The sequence below is a fragment of the Mustelus asterias genome, chromosome 11 (genome assembly GCF_964213995.1).
Source record: "Mustelus asterias chromosome 11, sMusAst1.hap1.1, whole genome shotgun sequence".
Lineage (NCBI taxonomy): Eukaryota > Metazoa > Chordata > Chondrichthyes > Carcharhiniformes > Triakidae > Mustelus > Mustelus asterias.
Window position 1 is genome coordinate 88,341,187 of NC_135811.1, and position 14,303 is coordinate 88,355,489.

General features: G+C 47.6%; 1 protein-coding gene across 1 annotated transcript in view; it reads right to left on the reverse strand.

The window, feature by feature from the left end:
- Positions 1-524: 524 nt before the first annotated feature.
- LOC144500642 (neurabin-2-like) overlaps positions 525-14,303 on the reverse strand; it is a 275,662-nt gene continuing 261,883 nt past the window's right edge. Inside the window, exon 11 of the mRNA XM_078223903.1 lies at positions 525-1,335. Within this exon, the coding sequence (XP_078080029.1) occupies positions 1,282-1,335 (54 nt within the window). The 3' untranslated portion in view covers positions 525-1,281. The remainder of the gene's footprint in view (positions 1,336-14,303) is intronic.

Below are 14,303 nucleotides of genomic sequence, written 5' to 3' on the forward strand. Positions count from 1 at the left end.
GCAGATACATTAAAAAAAAACAGGCAAATACCATTAATGCAATATTTTCAGCATCTTTAACTTAGCAACCATCTACTTCATTAGTCCATTACAGTGACCAATATTCAACTTCACATTCCAAGTTTATTATGCAAGGTCAGAAAATGCTGGAGAAACTCAGCGGGCAGCACTTTACGGCCGTGCTCACCCCCAAGACCTGAAAATCCCGCCCGAGGTCAACGGATCTTTTCATGGCCCGTGTCACGCCCGCTCTGATTCCCGTGGCGGGCGGGAAGGGAAAATACTGCCCAGCAGGTCTGACGGCATCCATGGAGAAAGAATAGAGCCAATGTTTTGAGTCTGGATGGCCCTTCGTCAGGGTACGGTTATCCAGACTCAAAACGTTGGCTCTATTCTCTCTCCACTGATGCTGTCAGACCTGCTGAGTTTCTCCAGCATTTTCTATTCTCGTTTCAGATTCCAGCATCCACAGTATTTTGCCTTTGCTATACAAGGTGTTTGATTCCACTTCATATTCGCTTGTTCAGTAACAAAGTAATGAAATTTGGTTTATTCTTTTAAAATTATATGTCTAATAACAATCTTCATTAAGACAGGTACAGGTACCGTCACACTATGTCGATTTAAATGACAGCATCGCTGAAGTGAAAAAAGTCGTTGTTAATATGCTGCTTTTCATTACAGAACACAAATTAATAAAATGAGTAGATAAAATAATTATGATTTACACTGATTTGCAAAGAGAAATCACAGATGCAACAAGAAAATAATACATGGTTGGTTTAACCTGCCTTTTGCCTGTTTTGTACTCACGCATGACTAAAGACAGGTTACGCCACTTTGTATTCTTAAAATAATAGGTCACCAAAGACTTGTAACTAACATCAACTTTGCAATTTACCTTCGTATTGATGGTGCCTTCGATGAACATTCATTTGTTAGAACCTTTCAATCTTTAGAACTAAATAAACTGAATGGGAAATTACTAGTTCTGTGGCTTGAAGAGCAAGTCCAATCCTAGTGCAGACCAGTTCATTGCAGCCCATTCCTACTTCACCGAGCAACTCTGATTTGGCCGTCTTGTCCGAAAGTGACTTGGCAAATTGTTATATGTAAGACAATAATGCAAAACTTCCCTAAACACAACTCCTTGCACCCGAGTGCAACTCCCGCAAACCTCCCAGCGGGAAGCAAACAGGATAAATGTCAATTTCCCAAAGCCTGCTGCTTCTGCATGAAGGTTCTGTTTAAAGTACAGGTGACGGAAAGTCATCTTTGCACCTAAATTGCATTGGAATTTTTCATTGACTCTAGACTTGTCTCCAGTTCTGTGACCTGCAAAATAAAAGGTATAAATTGGAAAATGTGCACAGAACAGGAATACTGACAATATGCAAATAAATATGCACAGAGAGGCAGTAACGTAATGGTATTGTCACTGGAGTAGTAGTGCAGAGAGCCAGTACAAGATCTGGGACCTGGGTTCAAATCCTGCCACGGCAGATGGTGGAATTTGAATTCAATAAAAAATCTGGAATAAGAAGTCTAACGAAGACCATGAAACCATTATCAATTGTTGGAAAAAACTATCTGGTGAACTAACAAGGTGGCACAGTGGTTAGCACTGCTGCCTCATAGTGCCAGGGAGCCGAGTTCGATTCTCAACTTGGGTCACTGTCTGTGTGGAGTTTGCACATTCTCCCCGTGTCTGCGTGGGTTTCCTCCGGGTGCTCCGGTTTCCATCCACAGTCCAAAGTCGTGCTGGTTAGGTGCATTGGCCATGCTAAATTCTCCCTCAGTGTACCCGAACAGGCGCCGGAGTGTGGTGACGAGGGGATTTTCACAGTAACTTCATTGCAGTGTGAATGTAAGCCTACTTGTGACTAATAAATAAACTTTAACGTCCTTTAGGGAAGGAAATCTCCCGTCCTTTCCTGGTCTGGCCTACATGTGACTCCAGACCCACAGCAATGTGGTTGACTCTCAAATGCCCTCTGAAATAGAGGGCAGTTAAGGATGGACAATAAATGCTGGCCTTTCCAGCGATGCCCACATCCCGTAAATGAATAAAAAAAATATACACAGTAATGCTTTTAAATATATGGGTGTCCTAATCCCATAGATCTTAACTGGCTGTTATAGGGAGAAGGTTTGGGAAGTTTACATGCGCAGGATCATTTGCTCTACTAATGTTGACAGAAATTGGTACTGAGATATGCCGTTCAGTCCCTCAAGTTGCCTCCACCATTAAATTAGCTCATGGTTGGCATTTGTAACCTAACTCTATTAACTTGCTTTGGTTTCATATCCTTTACTACTATTAACAGATGTCCACTGCACTTTGTGAATAAATGCCCCCGACTTCATCCCTGAACAGTCTGGATCTAATTTTGAAGTTATGCCCACTTATTCGGCATGGTAGCACAATGGTTAGCACTGCTGCCTCATAGCGCCAGAGACCTGGGTTCAATTTGAGTCAATGTCTATGTTGACTCTGCACGTTCTCCCCATGTCTGCGTGGGTTTCCTCCGGTAGGGATTCTATGATTCTGGACTTCCCAACACATAATATAATTTAATTGCATCAGGCCTATGAAAGGGAGGTCTTGTGGTGCAGTGGTGGTGCCCCTACCTCTAGCCCAAATGGTCACGGAAGGTGCATTCACAGTGTGACCAATCCTTCCAACAGGTCTGATGGCAAGCAGTAAAGAGTGGGAGAGCTTCCCGGTCAGCTACACTGCACAAGGCAATGGCAAACCACTGCAGTGGCATAAACAAGGACCAATCCAATGGAAGTCCATGGTCTCTGACACCCTCTTAAGGCATGGCATCTGAAGAAGGAGGAGCCTATGAAATTTTAGACACCTCAATTAGCTTACCCGCTTGTTATATATTTATGTGGTTGCTGTAAGAGCTGGTCACATGATTTGATGGTAATGTCATTGGGGTGTTTCACAGGTTCCTGTTCAGCTTCATTTGCTATTCTGGACAGCCAACATCTCCTACAATAAACCTGTTGTTGTTATTGTGAATCTACGTGTGCACACATCTTTTTCTTTTTGTTTAAAACCCACAATCCCTAACCCAGCTCGACCTGCTAATTCTTCCATGCTTAAGAATACAAGTCTCAATAGGCAACCTGTCCTTTTCACCCTGGAAGCATTCTGATAAAGCTGTTCTGTATCCATCGGCAGTCAACACACCTTTCCAGAGGTCCAATTCCGAGAACTGATCTCAATACTTCGGGTTTGGCCCTGATTTGACTTTGACACAACACTCGCATACGTTACAGCCTTTTGTATTTAACATTTCCTCAGCTTTTCTTTGACTACTAGAACCATAGAACCATAGAAAATTACAGCTCAGAAACAGGCCTTTTGGCCCCTCTTGTCTGTGCCAAACCATTTTATGCCTAGTCCCACTGACCTGCACTTGGACCATATCCCTCCACACCCCTCTCATCCATGAACCTGTCCAAGTTTTTCTTAAATGTTAAAAGTGACCCCGCATTTACCACTTTATCCGGCAGCTCATTCCACACTCCCACCACTCTCTGCGTGAAGAAGCCCTCCCTAATATTCCCTTTAAACTTTTCTCCTTTCACCCTTAACCCATGCCCTCTGGTTTTTTTTTCCCCTAGCCTCAGCGGAAAAAGCCTGCTTGCATTCACTCTATCTATACCCATCAAAATCTTATACACCTCTATCAAATCTCCCCTCAATCTTCTACGCTCCAGGGAATAAAGTCCCAACCTATTCAATCTCTCTCTGTAACTCAGCTTCTCAAGTCCCAGCAACATCCTTGTGAACCTTCCCTGCACTCTTTCAATCTTATTTACATCCTTCCTGCAACTAGGTGACCAAAACTGTACACAATACTCCAAATTCGGCCTCACCAATGCCTTATATAACCTTACCATAACACTCCAACTTTTATACTCGATACTCCGATTTATAAAGGCCAATGTACCAAAGGCACTCTTTACTGTTTGTGAAATAAGAGACAAAATGATTTGAATTTCCCCAGGGATCAAAGAAACAGGCTCTGTGGTGATGTTGATCCAACTACTGTAGTTCCAGGTACAAAGGAGGTGTTCTTTCCAAAGAACTTCCAATTAGAAAAAAAAACTTGCATTCATTTACAGCTTTGCACGGCCTCAGGATGTTCACAGCCAGTGGAGTCCTCCTAAAGTATAGTTACTGTTTTACCATGAATTCTGCAAGAATTGTTCCAGTTTTACACTTTGCCTGAATCAGACCATATGCAGGCCAGTAGGCTGCCTGATTTATCTGTGCCACTTGTTACTGGTGGCTCTTGCTATCATTCAGTTTGAGTGCATTACTCAGTGGATTGCATCAGATTGACATATCAGCAGCACGGTGGCACAGTGGGTTAGCACTGCTGCCTCACAGCACCAGGAACCCTGGTTCGAATCTGGCCTTGGGTGAGTTGTAACCTGTCCGGAACTGTACAGGCCCCATCTCCTTTAGAATCTGTCCCAAAGCTCCAAGGATCTACATCCCTCCCTCCTACACTAACTTCCCAGCCATAGATTAATCTGCTTTATCTTCCTATTTCTATACTCACATGTGCATAATACAGGGAGTAATCTGGAGATTACTGCTTCTGAGGTCCTGCTTGTTAATTTTCCTCCGAGCTCCCTAAATTCTGACTGCATTCGTCTTTCTACCTATGTTGTTGGTATCAATGTGGACCACGACTGCTGGATGTTCCCCCCCCCTCTACCACCACCCCCACCCACCTCCCCTCAGGGTGCTTTGCTGCTGCTCAGTGACATCCTTGACCCTTGACCCTGGCGCCAGGGGAAGCAACGTAACATCCTGGATTCACGTCTGCGGCCCCAGAAATGCCGATCGATTCACCTAATCATCGAATCACTTTGTCCCCCTCTGTACAGCTGAGCCACCCCTGGCTCTGGCTACACTCCTCAATGAGTCATCACTCTCATCAGTATTCAGAACTCAATACTGATTAGAGAGTGGGATGGACTCAGGGAACTCATGCACTACTTTCTTGTTGCTTTTTGACTATCTAGTGGTCACCCATTTCCACTCGGAAGTCCAGAGGACCATCGATCTCTGAAGGCAGCGGGACAAGTAGATAAAGGTGGTTAAAAAGGTAGGTGGGTACTTGCCTTTATTAGCTAAGGCACAGAATGTAAGAGCAGGGTGGTTATGATTGAGATGTGTAATACACTCATTAGGTCACAGCTGGAGTACTGTGTGCAGTTCTGGTCGCCTCACTATAGGAAGGATGTGATTGCACTGGAGTGGGTGCAGAGGAGATTCACCAGGATGTTGCCTGGACTGGAGCATTTATTTTAGCTATGAAGAGAGGCTGGATAGGCTGGGGTTGTTCTCCTGAGAGCAGAGAAGGCTGAGGGGGGACCTGGATGAGGTGTACAGAATTATGAAGGGCAATAATAGGATGGATAGGAAGAAACTTTCCCTCTTAGTACAGGGGTCAATAACAAGGGGGCATAGATTTAAGGCAAGGGGAAGGATATTTAGAGGGGATTTGATGAAAAATCTTTTCACCCAGAGGGTGATGGGAATCTGGAACTCGCTGCCTGAAGGGGTGTTAGAGGCAGGAATCCTCACAACAATTGAGAAGCATTTAGATAAGCACTTAAAATCCCTTAGCATACAAGGCTATGAACCAAGTGCTGGAAAATGGGATTAGAATGGATAGTTGCTTGATGGCTGGTGCAGACACAATGGGCCGAAGGGCCTCTTTCTGTGCTGTAAAACTCTATGGGCCCGATTCTCCCATTCCGACGCGTATGTTGTTTTTTGCTGCGTCGGGTTGGGAGATGCGTGTGTTGGCCATTTTGCGGGGTTCGCGTATGCGTTCCAGACGCATGCGCGTCTCCCACAGCCGGAGAGCAGGCGCAGTCGAGACCACGCTGGAAACCGGCGGGAAAACAAAGTAAGTCATTTTAATCTATTTTTCATGTAATGTAAATGTCATTATCGGGCTCGGGACTGAATTCTCCAGGCCCGATAGCGTCTCCCACCCCGCCAGGAGTGTTTCACTCCGCCGGGGTTTGCAGTAGCTCCCAACATTCAGGGAACTAGCGGGAGACCCCGCTGGAGTGAAGAGGGGCAATCAGGGCCCCCCAGGGGATAGGGAGGCGGGAGGTGGTGTCCCATGGGTATGGGCACCCTGGTAGTGCCAGCCTGTGCCCCCTGGCACTGCCCAAGAGGCACCTTGGCACTGCCTGCCGGGCATTGGGCAGTGTCAAGAGGGTGGGGTCTATTGTGGGCGGGGCTTAGGGCGATCGGTGGGGGTGGCGGGGGGGGGGTTCGCTGCCACTCTGCATGGAGATCGCTCGGGTCTGGAGGGAGGCCAGCGATTGGGGTGGGCTGGAGGGGGGCGTTCTGCCTGCTGGGGAGGTCTGCCTGCCCTGGAAGAGGGGGGGGGGGTGTCTGCTGGGGGGGGGAGGCGTTTGCCGGGGGCAGGGGGGGGATTGTCACTGCTGGTGGGGGAGGGGGGTTGGCTGGATATCAGGGCGCTCCGTGGGAGTGTGGGGGGACTCGGGGCTGGCCCGGGAATGGTCGTTGGGCCGCGATGGAGCTGTGGGGTGGGGAGTGTAGGGGCAGCACAGCGGGGGTCCCGGGCTGGCCAGTGATCGAGCCGGCCAGCAAACTGCAGGCTGACCGTTTGGGACCACTGCGCATGCGCAGAGGCCCGGAACTGTCGGACTCTGGCATGAATAAGCTACGCCCCCGAGCTTTTAATGATATTCACAATTGTGACCTCTGCATTGCACAGAGTGTGGGAGATTCCCACTGACAAAACAATCGTGATCTACACCAGTTTTCCCGCCAATTCAGCGCTTAGAATTCTGTGGGAAAAATCAGACCTTCTGACTCTCTCCCTGCATGCTCTAAAACTGCAGGGTGACCATATTTATAAAACAGGCTATCCACGAAGCTCTCAAACTCCAGAATGTGCAGCAGTGATGCCAGCTGCTGCTCAAGTTCCGGAGCTCAAGTTGCTACAGCTTCCTGCACAAATGGTTAACTCGGACATGGGGAGCAACCTGGAGTTTCCACATAGAGAATCTCGCACTTTTCAGAGAATTAAGCCCTCATGGGGCTTGACTCCGTTAGAGAGGCAGGCAGTGGGTCACCTGGATCTCTCTGTATCAATCTAATTCCCAGCACACACCTATGTAAGATCCACTGACCTCAATGACAGGGCTGGCCCAACCTGAAGAGTGCACATCCTGTGCTCTGTGGAAACACAGTATGGGTATACCAGGGTGCCCCGAGCCTCCCCACACTCCCCCAGAGCGCCCTGATGTCCAGCCAACCCCCCCTCCCCCACCAGCACCTTTAAGACTTTAGATTAGCTGTAAAGACTCGCATTCCAATCATTATTCATTATTCTGTAAATTGAGTTTGTGTCTTTATATGCCCTGTTTGCTGTTTATGAGCAGATCTCCCACTCACCTGACGAAGGAGCAGCGCCCCGAAAGCTAGTGGCGTTTGCTACCAAATAAACCTGTTGGACTTTAACCCGGTGTTGTTAGACTCCTTACTGTGTTTCCACAGAGCACAGGATGTGCACTCTTCAGGTTGGGCCAGCCCTGTCATTGAGGTCAGTGGATCTTACATAGGTGTGTGCTGGGAATTAGATTGATACAGAGAGATCCAGGTGACCCACTGCCTGCCTCTCTAACGGAGTCAAGCCCCATGAGGGCTTAAATCTCTGAAAAGTGCGAGATTCTATTTCCATTTTGGGACGGTACGTAAAAGGAAAGAATAACTCAAAAATTCCATTTACATTTCAAATGCTGGCTTGGTTGAGTGGATCGCTTACCATTCAGATACATCTTACAACACGCAAAGGTTGTGATCAGATAGCCCAAACTGTTGAAGGGTAAGTCTGAAAGATAATCTACTGGTTGCAAACACATTACTGAGGCGACAACTCTGAGGAGATCAACTGTGAAAAGTGAAACAGAAATCGAGAGGCTCTGAGGAATTAATTCAGTGTGTTGATTCCAAGACTGAAGCAATAATAAAAGATGCATCGAGTCTGGCAATTCAAATGAACTTACACGCAAAGGAGTCACAGACCGCCTAACTAGTTGTGGGGCGGCACGGTGGCACAGTGGTTAGCGCTGCTGCCTCACAGCGCCAGGGACCCGGGTTCAATTCCGGCCTCGGGTCACTGTCTGTGTGGAGTTTGCACATTCTCCTCGTGTCTGCATGGGCTTCCACCGGGTGCTCCGGTTTCCTCTCACACGCCAAAGATGTGCAGGTTAGGTTGATTGGCCATGCTAAATTGTCCCTCGGTGTCAGGGGGATTAGCAGGGTAATTATGTGGGGTTACGGGAATACGGTCTGGGTGGGATTGTGGTTGGTGCAGACTCGATGGGTCGAATGGGACTGTCGGGATTCTTGTCAGTTCAGGAAAGCAGGGCACTGAAAGGAGATGCCAAATAAATATTGCTGTAACGTAATGTAAATCTTAGAGTTTGGTGCCTAATAAACACCAGATAAGCCAAAGAGAAAGTTGGGAAAGGGACTATTCCTGTAAGCATGAAAAGAGACTGGGCAGGTTTTCCCAGGATCAAGAGATTTCTGGTTTTTGGAAACCAGGCTGTGGCATACCGGATGAATAATTATTCGAGGCCCTCACAGTGGACCATTACATGAGGCAGATTCTAGAGGGCAGAACTCTCAAGTGAGAGTTCTTCTGATTGTCTGCCATATCTCAGCAGCCACTCTCCCAATGGATTACCAGCGATGAGGAAATCCAGCGTTGGGTCAACTGTGCGGCAATGCCTTCTTTAATCTACGTCAATGTGTCTTTGACAATAGGGATATTTGGAAGTCAACAAGGGTCCTAGTTTATAAGACCATTGTGTTGACCACCCTCCTCTACTGCAGAGAATCCTGGACTGTCTATTGACGCCACATTAAGATCCTTGAGAGCTTCCACCAGGGGTGCTTGCATCGAATCCTGGGGATCAAATGGGAGGACGCCGGGCTAATGCTGGTGTCCTCCATGAAGCTGAGCTGACCAGCATCAAAGGCCTGCTCCTGCAGAACCAACTCCGATGGATGGGCCATTGTGTTTAGATGCCTGGAAACCACCTCCCTTGGCACGTTCTCTTCTCCCAGCTCTCTGCTGGCCGACACTTTAAGGGTGGTTGGAGGGAAAGCTTTAAGGATGGGCTCAAGGCCGCTCTAAAGCACAGGGTCATTATCACCACTGACTGGGAGGAGAAGGCTGTGGATCGCTCGGCATGGCTCCACCTGGTCCGTCAAGGCGCAATCCGCTTCCAGGCTCAGCAACGTGACAGCGAGGCAGAATGACAGCGACCGGGGAAGGAGAGGGAAGCCAACCCGGTTTTGTGAATCCCACCTCCCCTATGCAACAAGATGCCTCCAATGTGGAAGAACTTGTGGATCTAGAATTGGGCTCCTCGATCATCTGAAGACTCACCAAGCCTGGTGGACGTCATCCTCGATTTTGAGGATCTGCCGACATCTGCCATAACTTCATCCCAAATACTGAAGAAACTGTCCAATTAGCTGTTTCCCCAGGATCTCTGCAGATCTTCCACTGGAATGATGGTGGATAATTCAAAGGACAGCTTTCGCTAACCATGGAAATTCCAGGTGCAAACATCTTCGTCAATATACACCCATGAACCATATCATAAAGAATTCATTCTGATCAAGTATCTCTCATATTTTGCATTTCCTCTTCCCTTCGATTGGTACTCATGCCACTCCACACTAATGGCGAGGATGGATATCTTCTGAATCTGTTCTGGGGAGTACAGTACATACAGTATTGCAGAGGGTAGATGATCATCATACTCTGGAGTTAACTGGATGATATTGCAGGCAGTTTGCCATTCTCAGATATAGAATCATTACACCACTTGAGGATTCGGCCCATCGAATTTGTTCTGGCTCCAGATCAGGCCAGCCAGTCAGTCCCATTCCCCTGCACCATACCATGGCCTTGCAAACTTACACTGTTGCCCTGCAAGTTTATTTCCTTCAAGTGCCCATCTAATTTCCTTTGAAACCATTGGTCGTCTCTCCTTCTGCACCCTTTGTCGGCAGGAAGTTCCAGGTCATTGCCATTCGCTGTGTAGCAAAACTCTTCCTCACATTTCACCTGCATCTCTCGCTCAAAATCTTAAATCTGTGTCCATTTTTACAGATGCGCCATAGAAAGTATTCTTTCCCAATATATCACAGCTTGGTATGGCTCCTGCTCTGACCAAGGCTGCAAGAAACTACAAAGGGTTGTGAACGTAGCCCAGTCCATCACACAAACGAGCCTCTCATCCATTGACACTGTCTACACTCCCTGCTGCCTTGGAAAAGCAGCCAGCATAATCCAGGATCCCACGCACCCCGGACATTCTCTCTTCCACCTTTTTCCATCGGGAAAAAGATACAAAAGTCTGAGGTCAAGTACCAACCGACTCAAGAACAGCTTCTTCCCTGCTGCTGTCAGACTTTTGAATGGACTTATCATATAATAAGCTTATCTTTCCCATCACCCTATCTGTAACTGCAACATTATATTCTGCACCCTCTCCTTTCCTTCTCCCTTATGTACTCTATGAACAGTGTGCTTTGTCTGTATAGCGCGCAAGAAACAACACTTTTCACTGTATGTTAATACATATGACAATAATAAATCAAATCAAAAAAATCAAAGAATTTTCAGAGTCCCTGGAAATGAAACCCTTTTATAATATCAGAAAACTTACTCTCCACCCACACAGGCTCCAGAACGAGTTGATCCTGCTGCAGAATCAAATTTCTTCAGTGGTGTTTCTTTTAAACAAATTAAAAAGCTGCAGAACAACTGGAAACATTATCCTGGTGTTCAGCAACTGCATGAGGGATTGGGTTTGACTTGCGGTATTTATGTTAATAATAAAGGCATTAACTTAGAAATAGAGAGGACGACTGAGTCCGTGAGGGACAGATTTGAGGAGTTATTTTGTGAGGTTCCAGGACTGGGATGTATATTGTCAGATATAACATACAGCATGCATGTAACATACTGGGATGCATATTGTCAGATATAACATACAGCATGTATGTAACCTTGTTGATGGTGCATGAGGATTGGAGGATTGGGGCTGTAGGGGGGGAACTTTCTGTTCCAGGACTAAGTCCTGTAGCGGGGGCCGGTACGGGGAGTGCTTCCTGCCACGGAGGCTGGTGAAAATTCGCTCCGTATCACGCGACCCCAGCTTCATTAAATATGTATTGGGGAGGGGGGGTTTCGTATGGCTGGACAGGTTGGGTGGCTCACTCTCCGCCATCATATCTGAGTGTCACTTTCAAAAGGTGTCCGGATATAACTGACCCACAGTTGAAGAGAGAAGATGGGCCTCCAGGAAGGCTCTGAAGTTGGAAGATCCACCTGATAGATGCTTTGCTCATCCTGCCCCTACCCCACCCCCACACTTCCAGGTTCCACAATCGCTGGAGGCAGCCCCATGCTTTCTTCAGGGAAGTGCCGATATGTACATGCCACATGGTCCAAATGTGTTCTAGTCCGATGTGATTTCTTGTTGGTGTCTCAGGGATGATCGGGCGTAGGGCTGCAGTTCCACTCGGGCCTTCATCAGTATCCGATTAGAGGGAAGCAAAATGGCCTGTTGTGGAATTGTGACCCACGGTGGTGGGCAGGAGCAGAAGACCCCACTGTCATCTTACGCCAGCGTGAAACTAATCTTTGAAGCTCCAAATGCACTGTTTCCTCCCATTCCTTCTCGATCGCCATTAAATTCACCACAGGCAGCAAGGGGGAAATTCTGCCCATAATGCTGGAGCCTCAGCAATCACTCCACCTCTATAAGTAAGTTTATTTATTAGTAAGGCTTACGTTAACACTGCAATGAAGCTACTGTGAAATTCCCCTAGTTGCCACAGTCCGGCACCTGTTCGGGACAATGCACCTAACCAACACGTCTTTCAGAATGTGGGAGGAAACCAGAGCACCTGGAGCGAATGCACGCAGACACAGGGAGAATGTGCAGACTCCGCACAGAGAGTGACCCAAGCCGGGAATTGAACCCGGGACCCTGGCGCTGTGAGGCAGCAGTGCTAACCACTGTGCCGCCCCTGAAATATGAAAATAGTTTGGTTTTGTACGCTTCATCATTTGAAGCTTAAAAAGGACACTCATTTTGCTAAAGCATCCAGTTAGTTAAAGTTTAAAAGTTAAAGTTTTTTAAAGTTTATTTATTAGTGCCACAAGTGGGCTTCCATTAACACTGCAATGAAGTTACTGTGAAAATCCCCGAGTCGCCACACTCTGGCACCTGTTCAGGTACACTGAGGGAGAATTTAGCATGGCCAATGCACCTTAACCAGCATGTCTTTCATAGTTGCATAGGATGGACAACTTACATCCTTGTTAACTTAGCACAATTAGCACATTAAACATTACAGTAAATTTATCTCAAGACAGACTTTCTTGATCCTGTTCTAATTAGTTACTGCTTTGTTAACCAGCGGAACCAACCTTTCACTGTTTATCACGCTCAATAAAACATCCACAATTTTGAAGTCTCCGTTCATTCCTACTTAGCCTTCTCTGAATTATAAACATTCACCCCTGGGCAGGAGTTTTTGGAAGGCCGGGTTTCCTGATCCTTCACCAAGAACATGACTGGGGAGCTCACTCTGCAGTTATTTCACACTGTAGGCAGCATTAAGTCACTGGAGGTGGGAGTATCACTCCTATCAGGGGAAGGGGTCCCGCTTCAGAGAGGTGCCGGCCAATCTCTCTAGCCGGGAATGGCGGCCATTGCTGGGACTTCACCGAGTCCGGGAGAATAAGATGGCAGAAGCCCAGGATAGAAGTAAGACCGGGAGGAGAGGGGGGTGGGGGGGGGGGGGGGGGGGCGGCTCTCAGCAAGACCAGGAGGGGAGGCCTCATGAGGAAGGGGTTCAAGGTCTTGGGACCAGATCACAAAGTGGGGGAGAGAACTGAACACCTGGCCAGTGAAGAGACCTGAGGCAACACCTCTCACCACCCCCCCCCCCGATTGCCCCCCCGGGGGCCCCCACCTGAGGCCGAGCAGGCTAACCATCGGTTATTGTGCCCCCGCCCCCCCCAATGAACTGACCTCCTCCCGCCGGCCTAAACATTGTGGCCAGGAGGCAAGCAGACAGCCGTGTCAGGGCTTCAACTTGGGTGAGGGCAGTTCCTGGCCTTGCCTGCCCAGGGTAAGATCGTCTTCGGATAGGGGGCCGTTGGGTAACAGCAGGAAGGACACTCACAAAATTTTACAGGCCCCCCCTCTCAGCACAAAAAACTGCTGGCGGGAGATGGGAAAAAACTCTGCCTCTGCGAAAAATCTTTAATATCTCCCTTCCCTGGTAACTGTACCTTTCCGATGATGATAAAAACAGTGGGTTCACAACCAGCAGCTGATCTATTCCCCAGCTTGGACAGTAAGGAGGCCCTGTCTGGTTTAGCTGAAGCCTGCAAGTTGTATTCGCATCACCGGTTATGCATGTCAACTTTACGGTGAACAGAGTGAAAGGTGGAGAACAGGCCTTGCTGTCTGTTCAGGGCCTTTCCAATAAATCCTGGCTCAGAAATCACGACTGTCAAGGTCAGTGGATGAATGCTTACTTAGTCCCGTTCATGTGACATCCCTCCGTTAGTTTATGCAACTTTTGAACTATTTATTTCAAATGGTTTGCTCTTTCTGCCAAAATGGAATGTCATTCAAATGAATTAAGTCCTCATCTGCAAATATCACCAGCCGTAGGTTGCAGACGCGTAATCACTGGGGCACAATTGCCTTGCTCCTTCTAAAGGTTCTGTTCACTGATGTGTGTAAAATAATCACTGAGTGATATTACAGACACTGCCGAGTAGAATCATAGAATAGAATCCCGACAGAAGGCCATTCGGCCCATCAGGTCTGCAATGAATCAGCGACGGAGCATCTCACCCAGGCCCACCCCCACCTTACCCCGTAACTCCACACACTTAAGCCCCCCTAGCCTACGCACATTTTAGCATGTCCAACCTGCATGTCTTTGGACTGTGGGAGGGAACTGGGGCGCCCGGGGGAAACTCATGCAGACATGGGGAGGACGTGCAAACTCCACACCGACAATCACACAAGGCTGGAATTGAACTCTGCACTATCTCATTTCCTTCGCTATGAACAGTATGCTTCATCTGTATAGAGTGCAAGAAACAATACTTTTCACTGTCTGCTAATACATGTGACAATAATAAATCAAATCAAAGGATTTCAAT